We start from the raw sequence: 25,788 nt of genomic DNA on the forward strand, positions 1-25,788 counted from the left end.
GTTTAACAGCTTAACCTTGGAAAACTGGTGATTGAGAGTATTTAACATAAATGCATATAAATTTGTATTTGGTGCTTGTACAGGGGGACCTTGAGAGACAGAGTCCTTAGGAAAAGCAAAGAGGAACCTTACAGAGAAAGCAAATTTCCCTTCTGCCCTTTTCCCCTCTTCTTACTGGCAAGGTTTTATCCTCCTCACTGTTTGCTCAAATACTTGGAAGTGAATTTAGGGCCCTCCCCCCCAACTTATGATTTTATAGCCAATAGGTGATGAGGTTTATTTGCATATTTCCAGTCACATAAGCAGCTGTGGAGTGGAAACAGTGTCAGACTCGATCCGTCCTCCTCCTCCTTAGAGGGAACCTGTCGCTTCTAGCTGCCCTGCCCTCCCTTTTAAAGGGCAACTTGTCCCACGCTGGACCTCAGCTCCAGCCTGCTCCCACCTCGGGCTCAGCTGGTCCATCACCCTGTCCGCGCTTCTGCCAGTCCCCTGTAGCTCCAACCGAGAGACGCGCCCGAGATGGAGAGCAAAGCACTGTTGCTGGTGGCGCTGGGCATGTGGTTCCAGAGTCTGACCGCCACCCGCGGAGGGGTGGCCGCCGCTGACAGTAAGTTTTGCCCGCAGACTCCCCTCCACTTGCGGACTCCACTTTGGCAACTTCCACACGTTACGAAGGTGGGAAAAGAGGAAGCCGAAAGGGGTTGCAGATGCGTACTGGAGACTCTCCTAGACTAAGCGCCAGTCCCGAGAAGAGTCAGCGGGCTGGGGTCTGGAGGGGCAGAGAAGGAATTCTTCCTCTGATCGTGTTAGAATCGTGCCCGCGTTGTCCCAAACTGGCGGAGGCGGTGTTTCCGCGTCCGTAGACTTCAGAGAGTAAGAGTAGGGGATAGCTCGAGGGGCGGGAAGAGCGCGGTCGGAGGAAGGGCTTAAATGGCGGTGATCGGCAGTAACCCTCGCGCGAGGACCCTGGAATGAAAGGCACGCAGGTCAAGGTGACCCTGGCGCGGCCGCCACCGCGGCTCGGCCCCCGCCTATGGGAGCGTGGGTAGAGAGTGGTCCTTTCTCTTAGAGAAGCCTACCCGAGAGGGTGGGGGCGGGGGAGGAGGCGTTGTCCGCATTGCAGAAGCACTGGGCACTCGCCCTCGGCGTGGACGCGGTGGTGGGGGACTGGGACGCGCGGCGCCGAGTCCCGCGGACGCAGCGTCCAGCACGCGTTTGGGAGCCGGAGAACTCTCCAGTTTCCATTCTTGCACGCGCCGCTTTTCTTAGCACGCGGAAAGCCTAGAGGAGGGCTGCCCTCCTCAAAACAGGGCACAGAGACCAGCAGTCTGTGGCCGCCGGCTGCGGTGGTGTTAGGAGGTTTGCATTTGGCGACTCAAACTCCTCTGAGCTGAGTCCCGCTCTGACGCTCAACCTCGCGGAGCGTCCACAGCACGTGGGGCTTCCCGGAGCCGCCGCGTGAAATCCAGCTAGCGCCCTGCAGCCGCCACTCCTCGGGGTTAAGGCATTACAGGAGAGATGCAGGGAGGACAAAGGAGCAGCCCAAGACCTGCCCACTATAGAGGCAGCCCTAGTACCTTGAACCTTACTTGGTTCACTGAACATAAAACAGCAACCCAAAGGCAACATTTTTCCCCCTGAGTGAAATTGCAGTAAGAGCAGTGTCGCTTGGTTATGTTTACAGGCAACAGGGTTCAAGTCGAGTTTCTCCATGACTTTACAGCTGACTTTGCAGACTTTGCGGACTTCTGCAGTGGGTTGGAAAAAGAACATTTTGTTAGATTTATTTTTAAAAAATGTAGATTTCATCAAGTCTGATTGGATTAAAAAAACAGTATCTGAAGTTTGAATTAAAAAGTCTTAAATATCTTGCATAGTGGTATGTACCCCTCCATAGTGTTTAACCCTGTCCAAGAAGATGGTAGGAACAAATTCCATATTCTTATTTCAGAAAATACACCATGGTGTGAAGCTACTTTTACTGTAAAAACACAAACAAATATGTGTTTTCCACAGTTTGTGTTTGCTAGCTTTGAAACACACACACACACATACACACACACACAGACACACACACCATTATTTATTTTGAGAGAGGGATGTAGAGAGCACGCCCGCAAGCACAAGGTTGAAAGGGGCAGAGGGTGAGGGAGAAGCTGACTCCCCGCTGAGCCGGGAGCCCCACTTTGGACTGGGTCCCAGGACCCTGGGATCATGGCCTAAGCAAAGGCAGAGGCTTAGCCACCTAGGAGCCCCTGTTTTTGCTGGCTTCTTAGAAGTTCACAGCCCTAAATTCCTGGTCTGGTTAGTTCACCTCTCTGAGTTTAGATTCCTCAACTCAAAAATGAGGAGTTCAGGCCACACTCAAAATTCTCTTAGTCTCCTCTAATTCATACGCTTTGATCTAAATGGGCGCTTTGTGATTGGTGAATTAAATTGGATTTTAAGCAATGCATGCTTTAACTAGCTATAAATGTATCAAGGGAGGAATCTTTTTTTTTTAATAATTTTGAAATTTTTGTTTTTGTTTTTTAAGAGAAAGAGAGAGCCTGAGCACTTGGGGGGAGGGGCAGAGAGAGAGAGAGAAAAATGAATCCTAAGCAGGCTCCACACCCAGCGCCCTCCACATGCTGGGCTCCATCTCCAGAGCCTGAGAGCTTGACCTGAGCTGAAATCAAAAGTCAGATTCACAAGGGACTTAGCCACGCAGGTGCCCCAAGGGAGGAATCATTTTTAAGTAGACATGAAATTTATCCCTCCTATCCTTCCCTCCTACTTTCACTCCACCACTACCTCCCTTTATATTATGCTTCTCCCATCACAGCAAATTATCTCCCCTTTTCTCCTCCAGGTGAATTCATCTAGGAACTTAGCAGTTTCAGAGGCAAAAGTTATCAGTGAGAGAATGGTAAACAGCACCTCTCTGGGCTCTGACTTTACTTATTCTGGATTTTTTTTTTTTTTTCCTAAGAATATGAGGATATGAGGTGCTCACTGCCCTCAGGCTCTTTGTTCTTGAAGCCACCTCCATCTCTGCAGGGCCTCATTAGGAAGCTTAAAGAGCTAGACAAGGAGCATATGAATCAGTACTCAGTAGCTGCAATTCTATTTGACCTGCCATAGTGAATTTCCAGGCTAACATCTAAGTTAAATGTGATGGTGATGACAGCAAAATAGCTGATAGCATTTGCAAATAGAGCAGAGCTCAGCACTGGAGTGATTGATTAATAGCAGTATTGAAAAGTTCGTGTCAGACACAGGGGTAGAGTTACAATGGAAAATTTTCACTTTCTTTCAGGTAGTGTAGTGTATTTTTAGCATAACCTTTCTTCTTCCCTTTGTTCAGGAGGAGAAATTGAGCTATATAGTTTACTGCTTCTATTTTATGAACGTTTTTTTCTATAAAAATGAAAAGCAAATCTGTTTGTTAAATAATCAGGAACATGTAAAGACCAATCAATTCAGTCAGATAGGATATTGATTTTTTTTTTTTTTTCACCTCATCAAACTATTTTTTGTTCTCACCCAGTCAGTGGCTTTTGGCATTCTGTAGAAGCTGCCTGAGTAAGTATGACCATCAGTTTCAGAGAGAAGGTAAATTAGTGATGAAATCCTTTAGGCATGTATGTGGTGGGGTAGAAAATTCAAAGAGAATTGCATTATAATTGAGCTCTTGTACCTCATGTCTTCATATGCACACTAATCCTATTCATCTGATAATTGTCGGCTGACTTTAGAATATCTTTCCTGGGATGCTCAATGTTTTTTTCTAGGAACAATAATGTATACCTTATAAATTTACCTTTGAAACTCTTTGATTTCTCAACCTAATTTCATCTCTCTGAGTGATTATCCACATTATGTAAATTTTTGTCTTTGTTTATACACTTAGGAATTTAGCTATTTAATAATTTAGAAATAAAGATTACATTGTCAAGAAATGCATTAACTTGTAACTTACCCTAGATCTTACCTTAGTGCTGAATAAGAACATATCTGATGGGAACTGGTTGATGTGGTGATGATATGAGTTGAATTCAGGATGGAAGCTCTTACGAAAGAATACACCTTACCCTTCCACTAATTTAAGGTGGCTCTTATTTCTTTTCTTTTTTTAAATTTTTTTTTAAATTTTTTATTTACTTATTTGACAGACAGATCACAAGTAGGCAGAGAGGCAGGCAGAGAGAGAGGAGGAAGCAGGCTCCCCACTGAGCAGAGCGCCCGATGTGGGGCTCGATCCCAGGACACTGGGATCATGACCTGAGCCGAAGGTAGAGGCTTAAACCACTGGGTGGCTCTTATTTCTAAGGGGACCTGATAAAAAAGATTCTTATCCCCTTAAAAAAGGTAAATGCAGAGCCATTAATGCCATCTTCATGTATGGAAAACAATAATTTTCTTAGTAACCTTTGAGTCACATCAGTTCATCTGCCAGCCAACAGCAATCCCAGTGTATACTGGGACAGCTAAACATATTGACTGACGTATATCAGCTGTGTGAGAAAGTGAGGCTTGGGAAGTACATTCATCCCTAGGTTGCTGACACACTCTTACACCAGTATCAGGAATATTTCTATCAGAATCCAAAGAGAAGCAAAGACTGACTGTAATCACTATAACATTTATGATTTCATATATAGCACTGACATAGAATTGAAAACATCTTGTAGCATATGGAGTGGTGCTGTCTTCCTGTCAAATGCTTCATTATGCTTTCTGTAACTTAAAATGAAAAAAAAAAAAATTCCCTGAGAAGTGAAATAAAAATCTCCAGATACAAATTTGTTTGAGAATACATGAATTTGCTTTTTTTTTTTTTTTTTAACTTAGAAATTATGTACCCAACAGGAAATGTTAGTTGTGGAAAATTGGACCTCTCAGTGGGCTATGCAATAATCTGTACAGGAGCTTTTATTTATTTATTTATTTATTTATTTATTTATTCATTCATTCATTTTTGAGAGGGAGCCTGTGAGGCCGGAGAGGGGAGGGGTAGAGGGAGAAAGAGTCTTAAGCGGGTTCCACCCCCAGCACGGAGCCATCCTGGGGCTTGATCTTACCACCTTGAGATCATGACCTGAGCTGAAATCAAGAGTCGGATGCTCAACTGACTGAGAATCTATGAATTTAATAGAGTTTTTTTTTTCATGGAAATATACAAAGCTAGCCTTAATAATGCCAGAGAATATTCTTAGTCTTTTCAAAACCACCAGCGACACCAGGGCTGCTGCATTGCATAATTCTAAGGAAAAATAGACCAAAGTGAGTGGCATCCTCTGGAGTCAGGCAGGGCAATAATTTTAAATATCAGTTTAACAAATAGGTGGTGGGTGAGATCTGTCTGCCAGGTTATTTGGATGATTTCTACTTCAAAAAAATTGGTGATCAAACATATTAAAATGTGATTATTGGGGTGGGTGACTCAGTTGGTTAAGCGACTGCCTTCGGCTCAGGTCATGATCCTGGAGTCCCGGGATCGAGTCCCACATCAGGCTCCCTGCTCAGCAGAGACTCTGCTTCTCCCGCTGACCTCTCTCCTCTCATGCTCTCTCTCACAAATAAATAAAATCTTTTAAAAGAATGTGATTATTGAGGAAGAATGACTTATTTGATATGGAGAGATATGGGATAGGTGAAACTAATTTAGTTTTAAATTTTCTCAAGTACTTTGTAACAATAAAAACGCTTCTTGGACATTGAGAGCAAAATCAGATTAAAATTTTATAATATTATTTTTCTACTATCAGGGAAATAATAAGGCCACCAGAGTACTTCCTGGTTAGAAAGGAAAAGGAAGACCTACATCTTCAAATAAGATGGAAGGCAGAGTGTATTTTTGGTGGGTCAGTTGCACTTTTACTATATGAAAATGAAAAAAACCTTAAATATCAATAGTTTACCACAGGCTATTATTTGAATAAATTATTTTAGAATGGTCAGGTGCTAGAAGTGTGTGTGTGCGTGTGTGTGTGTGTGTAATCAACTTGTCACCTATAATGAATTACTTAGCAAGTAGCCACAATACTGCTTAAGGAGTTTTAGAAAATAATTAAAAAGAGAAATATTGACGAGAACTCAGCTAATTACATGATAAGCCTGACTTGAATCCTTGTACATTCACTATACTATATCATTTTTATTTTCACTTCTTTGGCCTGGCTTTTGCAATGTTACTTGAAATTACAGATTTTCAGCATTTGAATTGTGAAAAGAGTAAGTTTAGGTTAAGAAATTAGAAATAAAGAAATCTAAAAACTACAAATTATGACCTTATAGTAGTTTTTTAATTTTTTTACTTGTTAAGAAATTAAATAACTTCCCCTAACATAACTTACCTTTGACTTGCTCACTTTGTGCAAGAATTTGACTAATTGGAAATACAATTTACTTCAAGTGTTCACTGTAGCATTAAATGAAGATTTATCAAAATTTAAATATATTATCAAGAGAGGCAAATGGTTGGCTGAAGTTTTATTTCCCTCCTTATTCACTTTGTGATTGACTATGAAAAGTCAAAGTGAATTCTTTCCCAAATCTGCTTTGCTACAGTTTTTTAAGCTTTGACTTTGTGTGAAAGACTGCAAAGACAAGAAATATTGTAAAAGAAATATTTGGGAAAAAAATTAACCAGTTCAGGGGCACCTGGATGGCTCAGTTGGTTAAGCATCTGCCTTTGGCTCAGGTCATGATCCCAGGGTCCTGTGATGGAGCCCCAGGTCCTAGGGCTCCCTGCTCAGCGGGGAGCCTGCTTCTCCTGCTCCCTCTGCTGTTCCCTCTGCTTATGCTCTCTCACTCTCTCTGTCAAATAAATAAATAAAAATCTTTTAAAAAAAGAATTAACCAGTTCACACATAGCACAGGCATTTCCGAATGATTTTTTAAAACAATTTTAGTTGATGTACCTTGATGTGGGGGTGGGAAAAATTTTATACAAAAATTTACTTAGGCTTCCAAGTTTTCTTAATGCTAACATTTTAAAAATTATGCTACTGAAAAGGAAACCTTTCCTCAAGCCCATTTTATATTTTGGGAAAACATTCCTTTGTTGTAACTGGAGATTGAAAGAGGGTGAGATAATATACGAAATAAGTGGAACTTTACAATGCAAGAGCCATGAGCCAATGTTCTTTGGGAGAATGAGTTTTGAATTATAACCAAAAGACCTGGATTCTGATCTCTGTCAAATTTGATCACCAGTGAGGATTAGTCATTCTCTTGCAATCCACATATATTTACAAAAATAGAAACAAAAATAGCACTGGTGGAAGTTGCTTAGAAGCTTAAAACATACCATTCCAGCAAATAAAACAAACAGCCCTCCAATTAACCACCTATCCATTTTTTTTTTTCCTTTTTGGGAATTACAGGAGGAAGAGATTTTATAGATATTGAAAGTAAATTTGCTCTAAGGACCCCTGAAGACACAGCTGAGGATACTTGCCATCTCATTCCTGGAGTGACAGAATCTGTGGCTAACTGCCACTTCAACCACAGCAGCAAAACCTTTGTGGTGATCCATGGCTGGACGGTAAGACAGTCTCTTTAGGAAGAAGCAGATTGGAGTAGACCAGGCATCCTGCCTGTCTGGCTTCCTCCCGTTGTTGGGAGCCCTGTGATGAGTCTTCCTATCCTGTGCTTCTGTTTATTTTCCAATGGCTTTACTTTAAACTTGAGTACCGGAAATTCTGGCCTGGGGTGGGAACTGTGGAATCTAAAATCATGAATTCATGAGTATTCCCCCGGGTAGTGTCATCCTTCATTTTACCAGGGTACTTAGTTGGTGCCCTTGAACCAGCCATTCTTGTGAGGTGGGAAAATAAGGCTTTGCTCAACGACAGAGCAGAATGTAGGTTATCATTTTAGGAAACCAGTGGGAAACTGGCATGATCCTGATTCATGCAGCACATCACCAGAGGTCCTTTTCTAAGGGAGAACCTGTCAGAGGGAGGAGAGGGTTGGAGTGGTGTGAGGAAATACTGATTCTGATTCTGGCTTTGCCATTCTCCAGCTCTGTGATGTGATTGATGCTACTTCTCATTTCTGGGCCTCAGATGACTGATGTGTAAGACAAAGAGGTTAGACTCCACTTCCAAAATTCTCCCGTTGTAAACTTTAGAGTACTTTTCTAGAGATGAAAGAGAGATAGCCAGGGAAGTGTCATGCCAAATGATTAGAAAGTGTAAAAACTGCGGTTACAGTTACTTTTACTTTTAAATAATATGAATAGGTGATGGGGATAAAGGAATGCACTTGTTGTGATAAGCACTAGATGTTGTATGGAAGTGCTGAATCACTAAATTTTACATGTGAAACTGTGTGTTAACTGGCTGAAATTTAAATAAAATCTTTTAAAAAAGAAAAAACAAACAAAAATATAGAATACAATTAATGTAGTGCCTTCTAAATATGCCAGTCACCTTCCATGGTGCAGTTCTTAGCTACTTCAGTTTGTTGTTAATATTTTCAAACCCTAGTGAGAAGATTTCATTTTTTTTAATATAAAAAGGACTTGTATAAAATGGGAGGTTGAAGAGAAATAGCCCTGCCATTATGTCAGAGCTTGTGAATAAAGCAGTAGATACTAAATAAACTCTAGTGAGACGAATTAGAGAATGATTGATAGATTTCTAGTCCTGATTTCTTTTCCTGTGTAACTTAGTTTCTTTCTTATTAATCCAGGACAAGTGCTGTAACTTTCTGGAGATAAAGACTACAACTAACAGAATTTGCATGGATGTTTATTTTTAAAAAATCTCTTTACTAGAATTAACATAATAAATCACATATCTGATGATAAAAATATGTATTCAAATACCTAGATGTTTTTACATTTTTAAGAGATTTAAATAAGAAAAAGTAAACATTGGTAGTTTTAGGGACATTTTGGTTGTATATGGAACTTCAAATAGTTTTCAAAAAAGTATAGTAAGTTTAATAAACATTTTATATGACAGAATAAATTGAATATCTCGGACATCTCAATCTTATCCCTAAGAGAACTTGATGCTTTAGGGATTTTTCAAAAGCATAGTTCCTTCTCATGCAAAGATGACATGACTAATCCAATATCAGTACAAAGTGCCAATTTCTATCATTGGCCCTCCTGCTCACTAAGCCCCCCATATTCTTCACATTGTATGTCCTAACATTTTGAGAGCCTGACCTCAGAGGTTAGGCCACTGTGGAACTGAGTGTCATCATAAAGAGCTGATTGCTCCTCTGTGATAATTAATCCAGCCACACTGGGTAATGGATCTCAGCTTATCTCAGTGGCCTGCCTGGCTGGTTAAGTTGGACCACCTGGACTGAGTGACCAGAAGGGCTTCAGTTCAGCTGTGGGTCTGAGAATCAAAGATTTTTAAAATTTGTGCTGATTTAAGGAAACTCAGAGGAAAAAACCTAGTAAATAATAACCTTTTAGAGTTAAAGAAGGCGAGTTCTTGTATTTTCCACCCCTTTATTGTTCAGAGTTACTTACAGCCGTATTTACATTGAATTAAAAAAGAAAGGTTTGAAATAGTTTTTAGGCAGTTAATAAAACTACCAGTCACTGTAGGAGTAAGTTGGGTTACTTACTCTTTGACAGATTGCTTAACTTGGAAACATTGATAGTGTAGAAAAACTTGTAATAGGGGTTTAGAGCAAATATGATTTTTTGCCTTATCTGAGGTAAACTGTTTGGCAACTCAAGGTCATAGGACAAAGGGAAATGAAGAAGTTCTGCAGCTTTGCCATGGAAAATTCAGAAGAATGTTTGGTGTGTAGTATGCATAGCGCACAACTCAGAAGGCATTTTAGACACAGCTGTCCTGGAGCTTTGCCACCTGCTTAGGTTTCATAGACCAGAATGTTAAGTACAGAGTTCTCCTTGTGGTAGGAGGTCCTCACGCCTGACTGAAAGGAGGAGTGGTTAACATTGCATTCTGAAGAATTGACATCATCCTTTCTTTTTTTTTTTTTAAAGATTTATTTATTTATTTGACAGAGTGAGAGAGATCACAAGTAGGCAGAGAGGCAGGCAGAGAGAGAGGAAGTGAAGCAGGCTCCCCGCTGAGCAGAGAGCCCGATGTGGGGCTCCATCCCAGGACCCTGAGATCATGACCTGAGCCGAAGGCAAAGGCTTTAACCCACTGAGCCACCCATGCGCCCCTGCACTTAGACTTTTTAAAGCAGCCTCTTGTTGAGACAGGTTCAAAAACAGTTTAAATGAGTTTCTAATGGACTAATGTTACCCTTATAAATTTTCTTCTTTTCTCTTCATACTTGGTATTATATCACTGCAAGTAGATTGGGAGTCAGAGTGGTTACAAGAAGACATTTATGAGGTGGCAGGTAACTTCAAGATCATCTGACCCCAACCCCTTTGTTTTATAGGTGGCCTAAAAGGTTAAGACAGTGCCTACATTCATAGAAGTAATTATTGGAAGAGCTGGGACTGAAACCAAAATCTCGAGTTTCAGGCTTGCTTTTCCCTGCCACAGAGCACAACTAACCGTTATTAGTGTCAGGAGTGAAGTGAGATCTCGTTTTGATAGTTTTAGTCTAGAAAATAAACTAAATAAAATGGAAGAGTAAATCTAAAGGAATCCACTATATAAGATCAATGTTCCAGTTGAAGTCCCTTGGTTTGGGAATTCATGACTCCTATTTTTGTTACTGGAATTAATCTAAGAAGAATATGAGGTCTCCCCTGAAAAGCTACCTTAAACATGTATTTCAGAATCTTCTTTGTTGAGCACATATTTAAGTAACCTTTACTGTGGCTACAACATGATTTTCTCTCAGGTCATGGTAGGAGTGGGTAGATTAGGGGATTGGAATCCGGTTACTGCTATGTTTAAGCTCATGGCAAGATGGTGCACAATTTTACCATCTGCAGTTTTTAAGTGTGTTTCCATTATTGTAAAGTATGCATCTTTGCAAAGGTGTCTGATGCCCTCTCTGCAAACTTAAATTAAAATTTTACAGAAATAGAATTAACCTGAGGACTCTTACAGTTCTTTTGACTTTGAATTTGGGAACCTTTTTAAAATAAGAGGCAAAGAATTACAGTTGGAAATCTTCTTATCTCCAAACAGGGCCAATCTAATAATTTGGGAATTGTGACTATTAAACCTCATTAATTTCCACTCTGATAATTAAGAATTTGAGAGAAATAGTAAAAAAAAAAATTCTAAGCTGAAGCTGATCATTTGCTTATGTATTAACAGAGAGATTGCTGAATGAATTTACCTTCTATTAGGATTAGTATGCTTGAAACTACTTTTTTCATTAGCACATCAAATGTTTGATATAAATGACTCTTTGTAAGAAAAAAAAAGTGCATTCACATCCTCCAACATAATGTGGTTGGGAAAAATTTATTAGCCTAATTGGAAATAATTAAATTATATTTATTTTAAAATTAGTCTATAATTCTGCTGCAGAATTTTAACTTATTCAGATTGATCTTTTATATAAGTTATTGGTTTTACAGAATTTATAAAACAAGTGTTTAAAAATTGGTGGTGTGAACGTAACCTGCCATTCCTCAGCTCAACACATTCCTTCTTTGGCATACTCAGATTTGCCTCAGGAGAGTCAGGCATAAGTCTCTGATTATTCTTTTCCATGGTTTAAGTTTTCTTTCTGAGTCAATGGGCTTCCTTTGAGGTTTATTTTCTTTCCATTTAATGTAGCCGACATATCTATAACAAGTTGCAGGTGGGTATTTTAGGAAAGCTTGTATCATCCTCTTCAGGTGACGGGCATGTATGAGAGTTGGGTGCCAAAACTTGTGGCTGCCCTGTACAAAAGGGAACCGGACTCCAATGTCATTGTAGTGGACTGGCTGTCACGGGCCCAGCAGCATTATCCAGTGTCTGCGGGGTACACCAAGCTGGTGGGACAAGATGTTGCCAAGTTCATCAACTGGATGGCGGTAAGTAAGACTGTGGGAAGAAGGCTAATGTGTCCAAAATTGATCCCTTCACTATTGCTGAACAAAAGGCTGGTCTTTATTCCTTTTCACTTAAATATAAATATTTTCTGGGGCAATTCAAATCTTCAGAATAAATACAGGCATTTTTTAGTCAGAAAGCAGCATTACGAAAAACTGTAAAGTCAAGGCATAGTCTTGCCATGCCCTATCCTTTGATATTCTCTTAGCGATTATATCTGGCGCAACCAAGAACTATTTAGGCAGAGCAGACAAAAGCTTGTTATTTCAGGGCAGATAGAAGATGTCATGTTCAGCCAAATCCTTCTCTACACTAGGCTGGTGCATGAAAATGTTATCTGGCCTTTGACGCATTAAAATACCAATATTTTTCATGAAAAGATTAATACTGCCCATTCCTTAGTGTAGATTAAAGGTCCAGATTTTTGTTGAGGATTAAGGGATGGATAGGTTTGAGCTAGGAAGAAAATGGCAGGGAAGGTCTGTAGACTATGAGGTGGCTATGGGTCAGGAATTCTGATTTAGCTTCCACTTTGATCCATGTTATTCTCTGGTGTCAGCCTCTGAAATTACCTTTGAAAAATATCTTGGGGTTGGCTGAAAGAAAGTTAATACTCTGATAGGGCCAAATTATTTAAGCCAGATACTTGGAGGTAAAAAAATAATCTCTGTTTATTAGACTGACCATTAAAAGTTGGAGTTCTTTTCTTGATTTTTTTGCTCGTCAAGAAAGTGAACCTGGGCAAATCAGATCCCCTGCCTGGGCCTCAGGCTTCTCGTCTGTTGAAGAAAGAGCCTGGATCATATGTTTCTGTGGTTATTTCACCCTGTAATATTTTCTGGCCAACCTGAAGGAATAAAATGATGCAGAATATTTAGAGTAGGGAATAATGGGTTAAAGTTAAATATATATTTGATATATGTGTGTATGTTTACATATAGTTTATCTACATATAGATAACACATATATACGTATATCTACATATAAGTATATAACTACACATGTACATGCATACATATATTTTCAGATATATGGAAATTCAGGTTTCCATACACTTCAATTTTGAATGGATGGGAAAAGTTTCTAACTTAGATATGTTTTTAAAGAAAGAGAAAAATCTCAACACTAGAGTGTTTGATCTAGAACACAAAATTAAAATAAGTAGAGTTAATTTTCAGCATTGCCTGTATTTCAAGAACTATACTTATATTCATTTTTTCATTTAGCTTTGATCTTTTGTACAGAACTGTAAGAAACTTTTTCTTTTTCTCTTCCAAAGGAGGAATTTCACTATCCTCTGGACAATGTCCATCTCTTGGGATACAGCCTCGGAGCCCATGCTGCTGGCATTGCAGGAAGTCTGACCAATAAGAAGGTCAATAGAATTACTGGTAAGAAGACAGTGCCAGTAGTCATCACAGAAGAGTTGAGATGCCAGTCATTCTGAAAGAGAATCAGAAAGTTTGTCAAATACCCATATGTGTGTGGTGTTCCTGTGTTTGCCCAGCCATTTGATTATCTCATAGGAGGGCTTTTTTTTTTTTTTTTTTTTTCCCCTGGAGTAGGATAGAATATGGGCCCTTGCTCTCCTAGGCTTACCATATACTGTCAGAAGAGAAATAGAGCAGAGTTAATTAAACACAGATTGCCCAATGGAGTCTCTGGGAAACTCATTCCCCTCCTCCCTCTGCTCTGCGTTTTGGTGGTATAATGCATGTATGTCACCTCTCCCATCAGTGCTGGTAGAAATGAAAAAGGACCAACACCAGAGGCTATTTGAAATATTTATTTATTTATTTTGAGAGAGAGAGAGAGAGAGAGAGAGAGAGACTTTTTTTTTTTTTAAGATTTTTTTTTTTTTAAATTTATTTGACAGACAGAGATCACAAGTAGGCAGAGAGGCAGGCAGAGAGAGAAGGAGGAAGCAGGCTCCCTGCCGAGCAGAGAGCCCGATGCGGGGCTTGATCCCAGGACCCCGAGACCATGACCTGAGCTGAAGGCAGAGGCTTTAACCCATTGAGCCACCCAGGCGCCCCACCAGAGGCTATTTGAAAAAAGGAAGACAGTCAACCAGGGCAATGGATGATTTGGCATGCCAAGAGAAGAAGAAAGAGCCCGCCACTGTTTGAAGCCCTTCTCACCAGGTTCAAAAATAATTTACAAAATAATTTTTTTGAGATCTACTTGTCCTGAATGAAGATTCCTGTTTACTGTTCAGGAGCCTCAAATTTCTTTCAGAGGAGCTAAACCTACTTTTGATACTCTCAGTAATTTAAGAATCCAATCACTACAGAATAAGGAACTAATAAGAACCCAAGTGGCTGCCAGTTATGTTCAAATGATGAACTGTTGAATGCTAAGATGATACTAATGGAGGCTAAAATGAATGGGAATTTAAAAATCTGTGAGGCCTTTATTATGTTTCTTTGTTTTTTTTTTCCCCCCACATTAAGGCCTAGATCCAGCTGGACCTAATTTTGAATATGCAGAAGCTCCAAGTCGCCTTTCTCCTGATGATGCAGATTTTGTAGATGTCTTACACACATTCACCAGAGGGTCGCCTGGCCGAAGTATTGGAATCCAGAAACCAGTAGGACATGTTGACATTTATCCTAATGGAGGCACTTTTCAACCGGGATGTAACATTGGGGAAGCTATCCGTGTGATTGCAGAGAGAGGCCTTGGAGGTAAATGTGATTTAGAAGTTAATTAAATATAAGTTTCACACTTAATTCTTATTGATCTAGTCTCCTATCCATTCCCAACAAGTATGTAGTTTTAATATACACATTGAGCCAAGAAATCTTTCTGAAAAAGCTATCATATTCAGTGTGATCACCTTTACTGCCTTAGTACTTCCTTTGGTCAGACAGACAGACAAACAGACATTTTTTTCTTTTATGTGTTATATTGTAGACTACACTGAGTGCAGAGCTTCCAGAAATAAAAGAAGAGAAAGGTGAGACCTACATAAGAAAACTGCACTGCGTTGGATAATAGCAGTATAAAATGATATCAAGCCACATGTTCTACTTTGAATATGGTTGTGAAACCATAAGAGTTATTGTTAATTAGTCCAGATTTCTTTTGCCAGCCTTTTAAAGAGATGTACAAATAAGAAACAAATCAGGGGCACCTGGGTGGCTCAGTCTGCTAAGCCTTTGACTCTTGGTTTTGGCTAAGGTCATGATCTTGTGGGTCATTAGATCCAGACTAGAGCGGGGCTCCACCCTCAGTGGGGCATCTGCTTGGAAATTCTCTCCCTCTGCCCCTCACTCATGCACATGCATTCTCCCTCATCCTCTCTCTCTCTAAAATAAATACATCTTTAAAAAAATAAAATAAATCGCCTTTCTCTAACTGTTCCAAAATTTAAGGAAGAAAATATAATTTAATGTTATCTTAATGTTTACTGCAATAATCATGTTTGTGTCAAATTTATAATTTGTTTTAAGGGATCTTTTCATCCTTTGTGAGCAGTGGAACTTACCTGTAGTCAATATGCTCAGGTCTTTTGTGCACGTGTTATAGAAATTACAGCTTAATGTTACTATTTTCAATAGCTATAAAATCTTATGGTAAGAGATACTCTTTTATTATATAGGTAATTATTTCTGTGATTAATTTGATGTAAAAATTATTGATAGTGAGATAACCTCCAATTATACATAGTATTTATGATAAAATACTTTTCACTTAACAATTCTGCCTTTTATGATGTTATTTCTAGAGCATGGAGAAATGTTTTATGTTTTCAATATAAAAGAAAGATATGACAAACTGAATGTCTCTTATTATATCTTCATAAACATACAAATATAAGACAGCAGAAAAGGCAAAAGTTCTCTGAAAATTTGCAATTTTGACTCAGAAAGACAGGAGAAACTGCCACCAAAAATACCTCCTTAAATAGGACTTACACTCAAGCAGTCATAGGACTAGATCCTTAGGTAATTTTATTCTGACATCACACCTAAACTAGTTTGGACTACAAGATGAAACACTCACTGTGGACACTCATGGAGTTGAATTTCCTTTGTGCCTCTTTTTCCCCAGATGTGGACCAGCTAGTGAAGTGTTCCCATGAGCGCTCCATTCATCTCTTTATTGACTCTCTATTGAATGAAGAAAATCCAAGTAAGGCCTACCGGTGCAATTCAAAGGAAGCCTTTGAGAAAGGGCTCTGCTTGAGTTGCAGAAAGAACCGTTGCAACAACTTGGGCTATGAGATCAATAAGGTCAGAGCCAAAAGAAGCAGCAAAATGTACTTGAAGACTCGCTCTCAGATGCCTTACAAAGGTAGGCTGGAGAATGTTACGAATAAAGAAAATCAATTTGATCCTATTTTTTTTATCATGCTCACTGCATCACATGTACGATATCTGTCCATTGCAACAGAGGTAGTGAAATGATGTTACTAAACCCTGAACCCTCACTTGTATTTCCTTTGGTAGAGAAGGAGTTACCCTGGTCTATTTAACTGAAGCTCCCAACTTATATGACCAGTAATGCCCAGTGCACAACCTGCACTACCCTAGGCAGCAGCCTTGCTTGCCATGCTCCTCAGTAACTGTGACCACCAGCATGGGCCAGCCCATTCGTACTAGGCTCTGAACTAATTTGAAAGCATCCATCTATCCAGGGTCAGCAAGAAACTATGGAGCATGGGCCAAATCCAGCCTACCTCCTGCTTTTGTAAAGAAAGATTCATTAGAACACAGCCATACACATTCATTTTTGTATTGATTAAGAGTGCTTTTGTGCTACTGCAGCAGAGTTAAGTAGTTGGGACAGAGACTGTATGGCACACAAAACCTAAATTATTTGCTATCTGGCCCTTCACAGAAAAAAGTTTGCCAACTCTATAGTTTGCTTTAAGTGAAGGCAAAAACTACCTGTATTTTAAATTTCAACTGTTCCTGGGAGGGAAGAATATACCATACCTCAAGATATTTCCATTTTGTCATGAATGTATACCCAGTTGAATTTCAAACATGTTTAGAGCAAGATTTATAGGGGATTGGAGGGAAACAGGAGAGGAGATACTAAGGAAATCTGGCAAGAGGAACTAAGACCAGAAAAGCTAACTTAATGTGGGGTCCAGGTGGAAGTCCGAGGGAAAGGATGATATTGAAGTACAGTTTTCCAAGATAAAATATATATGACAGAGGCAACTATTTGAAGGGGGTTTGTTAGAACCGCTCTAGTGGTATATTTGGTGGCCTAAAGGTTTGGAGCAGCAATAATTCAAGGCAATCTTTTAAGCAATGAGGAAACCCTTAGTTTCCCTGACTTTTCAGAATAAGAAAGTGGATGTGAGGTATAGAGGAGACTGGACTCTTCTGAAGACTCATCCCCAGGTGTCCTGTTCAGTGCTATGCAGGGCGCCATCCTATTTTTGGGAGTGCTTTGGCAGTCTCAACTTCCCCTGCTCTGGTCTATGGTGATGCCTGCAAGGACTCCATTCAACTCCAAACTCTCTTTTTTTTTTCACCTTTAGTAGCTGTGTGTTAAACCAGCTGCCTTTCTTATCTCCTTAATCTCCCCCATCTCATCTACTCCAGCTTTTTAATGGAGATGGGGAGAGCAGCAAGGAAATGTAGATGTTCAAGTATCTGCTTCCAGAGGTTCTCCCTAATACAGAACACATTAGGAACTAGCAGTCTTTATGGCCTCACTGATGATTCGATAAATAAGTTTGATTGTGAGCCTGCTATATACTACCTACTCTGTGCTAGATGCTGAGGGGATAAAGAGGATAAATGTGATCTTCTGACCTGAGGGAATTTACACATAGGTAGGGAGTCAGACATACTCATAAAACATGAAGAAACATTCACATACAGTGTCCCATTAAAATATGCCCCATATAGATGTTTGGGGATAAGATGGCCAAGAAAGGGTAGAGTTTGGGGCTCCCGGGTGGCTTAGTGAGTTAAAGCCTCTACCTTCGGCTCAGGTCATGATCCCAGTGTCCTGGGATCGAGCCCTGCATCGGGCTCTCTGCTCAGTGGGGAGCCTGCTTCCCCCTCTCTCTCTGCCTGCCTCTCTGCCTACTTGTGATCTCTGTCTGTCAAATAAATAAATAAAATCTTAAAAAAAAAAAAAAGAAAGGGTAGAGTTCTTGAAGAAAGAATCATAGGTATTTTTGCTTCTTGATTTGTTCTCCCTTGTGCCCCATCAAAAATGACTACTTTGCAGGACTGCTTTACAATTCATATATATCTGGATTCCTTCTATCCACTACAACCACACTTTCCTGAAAGGGAGTGGAATTCAAGGTCTGAATTTTCTAGTAATGAACACTGTGTAGACATGAAGAAATCTTTCACACTGATAGTCATGTGTGAACACTTCCTATTTAATGGTTCAGGATTCTGTGGTTCTGAGTTACCTGTTTATTTGGGACCACAGTGGTGGTTCCATAAAAACTGATCAGCACTTGTTCCAATTTTCTCCCCGCAGTCTTCCATTACCAAGTAAAGATACATTTTTCTGGGACTGAGAGTGATACACAGACCAACCAGGCCTTTGATATCTCTCTGTATGGCACTGTGGCCGAGAGCGAGAACATCCCTTTTACCCTGTGAGTAGCCACATGGCGTTACCTCCAGCATGTGGGTTTCTCATGGCAATGCTACCTGCTATAACCGTTCGTCCTTAGAGCAGAAGAGTAGGACACTTGGAAAAGAAACAGTCTTCGGACTTTTTTTTAAAGCTTTATGGCGGGGCATTTGGGTGGCTCTCATTACATTGGTACATATAATAGCGTGGATTAGAAAGAAAATAAGTACCCAACATTGAGACAATGGCTAAATGAGTTGTGGTCTAAAGCCAATAAAATCAATCTAGTTTCTAAAAACTATAATTATAAAAATCCCAGTAAAACAGGGCAAAAAATGGAAAGTAAAATATGAAGTAAACAAAAAAAGAATAGAGAATTATATGTATTTTATGACTTTAACAAAGCAAACATGTTCACATAGCAATATAGATTGAAAAGGGATAGATGAAAATGAATATAAATGTCTCTGAGTGATTGATATATGGATTTTTTTCCTAAGAATTGTATTAAATAGTTCATACTGTTAGTGTAAAAGTTAGAATAGATTAAAAGGGTGTGGGTATCTTTTAAAATAGAGATTATGCTGAGTGAAATAAGTCAAGCAGAGAGAGCCAATTATCATATGGTTTCACTTATTTGGGGAGCATAACAAATAACATGGAAGACATGGGGAGGTGGAGAGGAGAAGGGAGTTGGGGGAAATTGGACGGGGACATGAACCATGAGAGACTATGGACTCTGAAAAACAACCTGAGGGTTTTGAAGGGGGGGGGGAGGTTGGGGGAGCCAGGTGGTAGGTATTATGGAGGGCACGGATTGCATGGAGCACTGGGTGTGGTGCAAAAACAATGAATACTGTTACGCTGAAAAGAAAAAAAAAATACCCAAATGCCATTGATCTTCATCTTGAGTATTTTGTTGGACATTTTTTGCATTTTTAAAGTACCTCCCAAACAATAAAGCTATTTATGTCTTGCAAGGAAAAAAAAATGAGGAAAAAAAAACAACTTATTTCCAGAACTAACCGAATATGCTAATTTTCTTTCTTCAGGCCTGAAGTTTCTGCAAATAAGACATACTCTTTTCTAATTTACACGGAGGTGGATATTGGGGAACTGCTCATGTTGAAACTCAAATGGAAGAGCGATTCATACTTCAGCTGGTCAGACTGGTGGAGCAGCCCCGGCTTTGCTATTGAGAAGATCAGAGTAAAAGCTGGAGAGACCCAAAAAAAGTAATTAAATGTATTTTCCCCATTCACTTTAAACTCACTGTGTCCTGACCTAGGAATAATGGAGCCTTCATCATTCAGGTGGAACTTTAGTAAGGTCTTTCTTTAAAACTATATCAACTAGATAATTAAACCTATAATTTTGGGGAGACGTGTTCTTTTATTATCACACCAGGGAAGTAAGAGTGTTTCTAAATTTCATGGAAAGAAAATATAAGCCCTGAATTGATCACAATTATTGGGTGAGAGCTGAGATTTTAACTTGAGGATCTTAGCTTCTCATTTAGCACTGTTTCTTACAAGCACAAAACAATTATGGAAAGAATCTCAGAGATTTGACATTCAAAGATTAAAATCAACCTCTTCAAGAAGAATGAGATTCCAAAGTAATCTCACCCTGTCTTCCTGCCCTCACCTCACGTTATCTATAAATTAACTGCATAAAGAGCCCCATAGGATTTAAACCTTTTATACTTAATGTATGGGGATTTTGCAAACTATAGTGTGCCATTATTGTTAATAAAAATGACTTTATAAATTAAGATTGATTTTTTTTTCTCTTTGGTCATTTTCTTTTATAACAAACAAACAAAACAGAACAAAACAAAAACAAAAACAAAAACAAAAAACAAAAAACAGGTTGTGGGTGAAGAGGCTATGCCGAGAATTTACTTCTTTCACAGGAGTTGAAGAATCATTTGTGAATTCCCTAATGCAGATTAAAGGAAATGGTAAAGTTGATCTTCTGTCACCTCGTGGTGAAAGCTCTGAGATTTTAGGGCTGCTCCAAGCTGTCTTTATGCCTGTGTAGACTAATTAACTCTTTTGTTATAGTGGGTTAGGCCCTCAAATAACTCTCTGGTTCAGATGTGCTGCTGGCCAGAATGGCCTGACTTTCAACAGTTTACTGGAAATATCAAAATAATTAATCATAATGATCAGGTAGGATTTAAACAGCCCTGACCAAACTATATATTTTCAGTTGTTTCTCTTTTCCCTTTTGACATGTTCACATTCATTTTCTTCTACAGGGTAATCTTCTGTTCCAGGGAGAAAGTGTCTCATCTGCAGAAAGGAAAGGCACCTGTAGTATTTGTGAAATGCCATGACAAGTCTCTGAATAAAAAGTCTGGCTGGTGAGCATCATAAGCTAAAGTTCCTTGGGTACCCTGAGCTTGCCCTCAGGGACACTACTTCATACACTGCTCTTCACCCATAACAAAAGACTTGCACTGATTCTAGTGGTTGGACTCTTCAGATGGTCTTTCTTAGCCCTTCCATGTACACATTGGCCTGGCCTATTTGTTTTTGGCAGTTCTTCCTCTGTTTTCTTTCTCTTTCTGTTCTTTTATTTTCCTTTTGCACTACACAAAATCTTTACAAGTGCTTTTTTTTTCTGTACTGCCTTACTGTTACCTTTATGGAGCCTGTGTGCAGAGCAAACAACACAATAGTCATCATTGTCTTGGTGGACAGGGGGACAAAACATCAGCTGCAGCACATAGTCCTTGGTGCTCCAAGTGGCAGCAGACTCCAGAACAGAGAACAAAAAAGGGACAGCCACACAGCCACCCAATATCCATCTCAAAATCCCCAACGAAGGGAAGCTAATGGAGTTAGAATTTAGGAGATAGTTTTCTTTTCCATTTCAAAATAATCTGCTGGCTCTGTCCTACTGACCTTTAAGACTGGTCCATATGTCAGCTGTCAGCTAAGCCTTTCCAGATTGTCAGTACTAAGTGGAGTTTAAACATGTGACCTTCTCCAACCTCTTCTGAATTTTCACATTATCTCACTTTCATTTCCCTACTCATTCCCCTGCCAGATACCAAGTGCTAATGGGTTACAAGTGTAAGAGGGAAAAGCTTAGATCATGTCATACAAGCCAGGAAAGCAGGAAACAATGGGCAAGGCTGGTCACAACATCATCCAGAAGTAGAAAAAAACAATTGCTTCTGGTTTTTCTTCTCTCAGTTACATTTATAGACAAAAGTACAGAATAAGAATTGCCTAATCAAAACATATTAAAGACCCTATGTGGAATATCTCTATTATTTTAAATTTTTATTTTATGTTGTAATTTATCCATGGATAATTATGGATTATGAGTAAATTAGGAAAAATAGGCTAAAATAAAATCACTGTGACTCTATCCCCCAGGGATAACTCCCAATTAACATTTAAATTTATATCCTTTCAGACCTTCTCAATGCATATATAATATTTATATTTTTTCTTATGGCATGCACTTTGAATAATAAGATGAAGCCGCTTGATTAAAAACATTAATGTAAGAACACTCAAGATAAACTTAAAATGAAAAATAGTTGATGGTACTGAGTCAGGCAGAAAAACTGAATTTTTATCTAAGTGGAGACGGTTCTAATCAGAGGTTCATTGCTTTGTTTTCCCTCATCACAAATCTAAGACAATTTCACTTTTGCTTTAACTTTTAGAAGAGACTGTGAAGTTTTATACATGCGTTTATGTCACATACAAACATATACAAACACTTGTACACATACATTCTCCCCAAAGCATCCACAATTTTAAATCTGTATGTAAATGTAAAGAGAAAACCTGAAAAATTGGGAAATATCTCCAGCTGTTTTAAAAGTATTTCTGGTCATATTACTTATATAAGTCACCGTCATTTATCTGAAAAAGTCTATTGATACATTCCTTGTCTGATTACAGGATTACTGACACCACAGATATTTAGGTGGTTTTTCTTTATACATGTGAACTTTATCTAGGAATTATGAATCAGACTAATAACCTTCTGCAGTTTCTCTCTTCTGTCACTAAATTAACCAAAAGTTCTCTGTCTCTTATCTTCTGATATAACTCTATAGAAGACTCACATCAAAAAAAAAAGCAAAAAATCAGGCATTTCATTTGACAAGTTTTAGAATTAAGAAATCTTAAATCATATCTTCTTTGAAATAATTTGATTCAGTCCTCTGAAAAATGATAGTCCTTATTGGGGCATGGCTAAGTAGACCCATAGAGGGTCTTTCATTCCCACAAGCCTGCCGTTACCCATATCTGATCCATTATCCATATGTACCCTGGGTATATATATACTCACAACCTTTGTTCTGAACTTCCAGTCGAATAACTTTTCCATCATGAAGGTGGGGTGGGATGGGGAGTTATAAAACACTAAGCAAATAATAAATTTCCCTTCCTCTGCTTTTTCTCAGACCCTGGGCAAATCTCCAGAAGGAAGAACAGCAGAGGAATTCCTTGAAGAATGAAATAACTTTTACAAAAGATGCCCAGTGCTTTGGTTATTTCAAAGAGAATTTTTCTGAATATTAATCCCTAATTAATAATTGACTAGTTATTTTAGGATACAGTCTTAAATACCCAAAAAAGTGGCTAATTCAATGTGAGGAATATACTGGCCAAATAACACATCTTCCAACATTAAAAGATCACAGATTTGAAAATCACTGTTTTGCCCTTAGAGAAAGAAGTAAGAAACATTTTGGGTCATGGTAACATGATAGGTCTTCTTTATCTAGTGAGTTTAACCATAGCCTAAAATTGAGTAGAATCTCATTTTTTAATCAGAAGTCTGCATTTTCTGGACTGATACCTTCTCAAAGTTTTCTCCAAGTCTGAATATAGAAAATGATTTTTTTTTCTTTTCTTTTTTTTTTTTTTTTGGTGGCATGAGTTGGACCCATTACCTACTACTAGTCAAAACACCTGACTTTTTTGGAATGGCTCTTCTCTTGACATTGGGTTCTGTGTTGCCCAACAGTACGAGGGCCTAGTGACTTGGAGAAAGGAATAGAAAATGAAGTTGATAAATCACTGAAACTTTAAGCCCTCCCTGAAGCTGATTGCATCATTGCTAAGTTACAAATTAAAAGAGATACAAAATTTAGGTCAATTCGGTTTTAATAGGCTTTACAGTTTATTGCTTAATCTCTACGCACCATTTGTCTCGAGATTATAGTTTAACAGTGCTTTCTAGGTTGATGTTTTAAAAGAGCCTATTATTGTCAACTGACACGTAATTTTAACTATGAGAAAAGGAAATGATACTGCAGTTTCATTTACCAGATTTCTGAAATTATATTCATCAATTTGAGGTCATTTAATATTTGATAGGCACTGTTCAATTTTAGGGTTATCTCAGTCATGCTTCAGTCATATTTTGAGCATGTCTCTTTCTTCCCTGGTTTTAATAAGATGTTATGTACCAAAGGTCAAATTTTACATCATGCAAGTGTCTATAAATTTTAGACAAAGGCTATTGTTACTAAGTTAAGAGGTGAAAAAGTATATATCCATAAACAGTGCTTAAAACCATTGTGGGCAATTAAAAGAATCCTCAATTGCCATAGCCACATCAAATGCCATGAGAGGTGTTATTTTTAACAATTAGTCAAGAGTGAGTGAACAGTTATTTATAAACTAGGTATCATATTTTCAGAACGATCTATATATTAATATAAATTAATAAAGAAGTAAAATGTCTCAAAGTCTATTGCTGAGAATCCAAACTGTGAACATGTGTGGGTATCTGAACATATTACTTATATATGAAGCCCCACATGTACATTTTTTTTCAGCATAGCTTAGAAAGCAAATGATCAAGAGGTATAGCATTAGGACATATTGGAGTAGAAGTTATTCCAGAGGTGCCAGAACTTCAGCCCTTCATTTGAGAAGTATGGTTATACCTATACAAAGTAGGATGAATGCTGTGATTGATGTCAGCTAAGTTGGAATGAATTTTCTCTAAAAATAAAATGTTGTGAGATTTGTTGTTGTCATCCCCCTTTATTGATAATTCATTAATTTTCTGGATTTGGGTTTTGAACAAGGGTGCGTAAACTCGAGAAAATATGGATCCAATTGGTGTATGGCCCTAGGAACTCTGACTTCTACAGACTTCACTATATATATATGTGTGTGTGTGTGTGTGTGTGTGTGTGTGTATGTATCTACATATGTATATGCAATACATACATAGGTGCATATATTGCACATATATATATATATGTAATGCTTTGACTTTAAATGTTATTTATTAGCTGTAAATATATGTGTGTATGAGCAAAAGGAAATTGTATATGGAAAGGTTGTGGCTAACTGCATTTATAGACACACGTTACTAACTCTGTACATGTCTTTGTCAGTGACAGTCTCATTGGGCCAACTTTGATGAAATAATACCATAAAGTAGACTTCTTTTTTTTAAGAAAATTTAATTAACTATGTTAAGAAATAGAATCTGCTCTTAATAAAACTGACAACTTTATTACAATACTAAGTTATTATTTTGTATCTTTTTAGTTCCCTAAGAAGATATTTATTCTTAGGGAAGAGTCATTCAGCACATTTTTACTGAAAAAAATTTACTGAGTAAAATTACTATACTTGGAAAAAAATATAGCTTCTAAAAATTACAATACACATTATATTTAATTTTTATATTTACATTTGTACAAAGCCTTAGAAATCCTATAAAATAACTATAAAGGGAAATACTACACATTTTTTTTACTAAATAAAATGCAAGAATTTTCCTTGCCTGCATCTACTTTTTCACTAATAAATTGTTAAATTAATATAGAAGATTTTGACCATGTTCTAGAGTATATTATCTTTATTTCTGAGGTCAAATTGTTACCTCTGAAGTGAGTTTGTGCAATAAAATTAACTATTTGGTGTGCGAAGTTGCATTCTTTAGAACTTTTTTGGGGGAGAAGAACACATAGCCATACATGCAACTAAGTAGAGATTCCTTCTTAGTACAGTCAGAAAGAATTTCATATAGAAAACAATTGTTTTGGTGGCTACCAACCCAAAACTTCAATGTTAGGCATAGGGTCTTCCGGACTGGGGTCCCCTTGACAGGAAGAGATTTCCCAGTTTAAACTTTGCTCACTGTCCATCAATGCCTGTTGATATAATAAAAAATACAAATAACAGGAGTTGGCAAGGCTGTAGAGAAAATGTGAACCTGCATATATTATTGATGGGAATGTAAAATGGTGTGGCTACTCTGGAAAACAGTTCGGCAGTGC

The 25,788-nt window shown here is 38.4% G+C and overlaps 1 protein-coding gene across 2 annotated transcripts; it reads left to right on the top strand.

Annotated features, from left to right (window-relative positions):
• Window positions 1-292: 292 nt before the first annotated feature.
• LPL (lipoprotein lipase) lies at window positions 293-25,434 on the top strand (the record flags this gene model as incomplete). Of its 2 annotated transcripts, XM_080797248.1 has the most annotated exons (10): window positions 293-607; window positions 7,371-7,531; window positions 11,744-11,923; window positions 13,222-13,333; window positions 14,396-14,629; window positions 15,999-16,241; window positions 18,408-18,528; window positions 19,559-19,741; window positions 20,770-20,874; window positions 22,945-25,434. In XM_080797248.1, coding segments are annotated over exons 1-10 (1,428 nt in total). In that variant the 5' UTR covers window positions 293-519. The 2 variants fall into 2 exon arrangements, with proteins under 2 accessions (XP_080653374.1, XP_080653373.1); XM_080797247.1 differs by lacking the exon at window positions 22,945-25,434 and having other exon boundaries at window positions 325-607; window positions 20,770-20,878.
• Between the last annotated feature and the right edge of the window lie 354 nt (window positions 25,435-25,788).

This window comes from Martes martes, assembly GCF_963455335.1.
Source record: "Martes martes genome assembly, chromosome: 2".
Classification (NCBI taxonomy): domain Eukaryota; kingdom Metazoa; phylum Chordata; class Mammalia; order Carnivora; family Mustelidae; genus Martes; species Martes martes.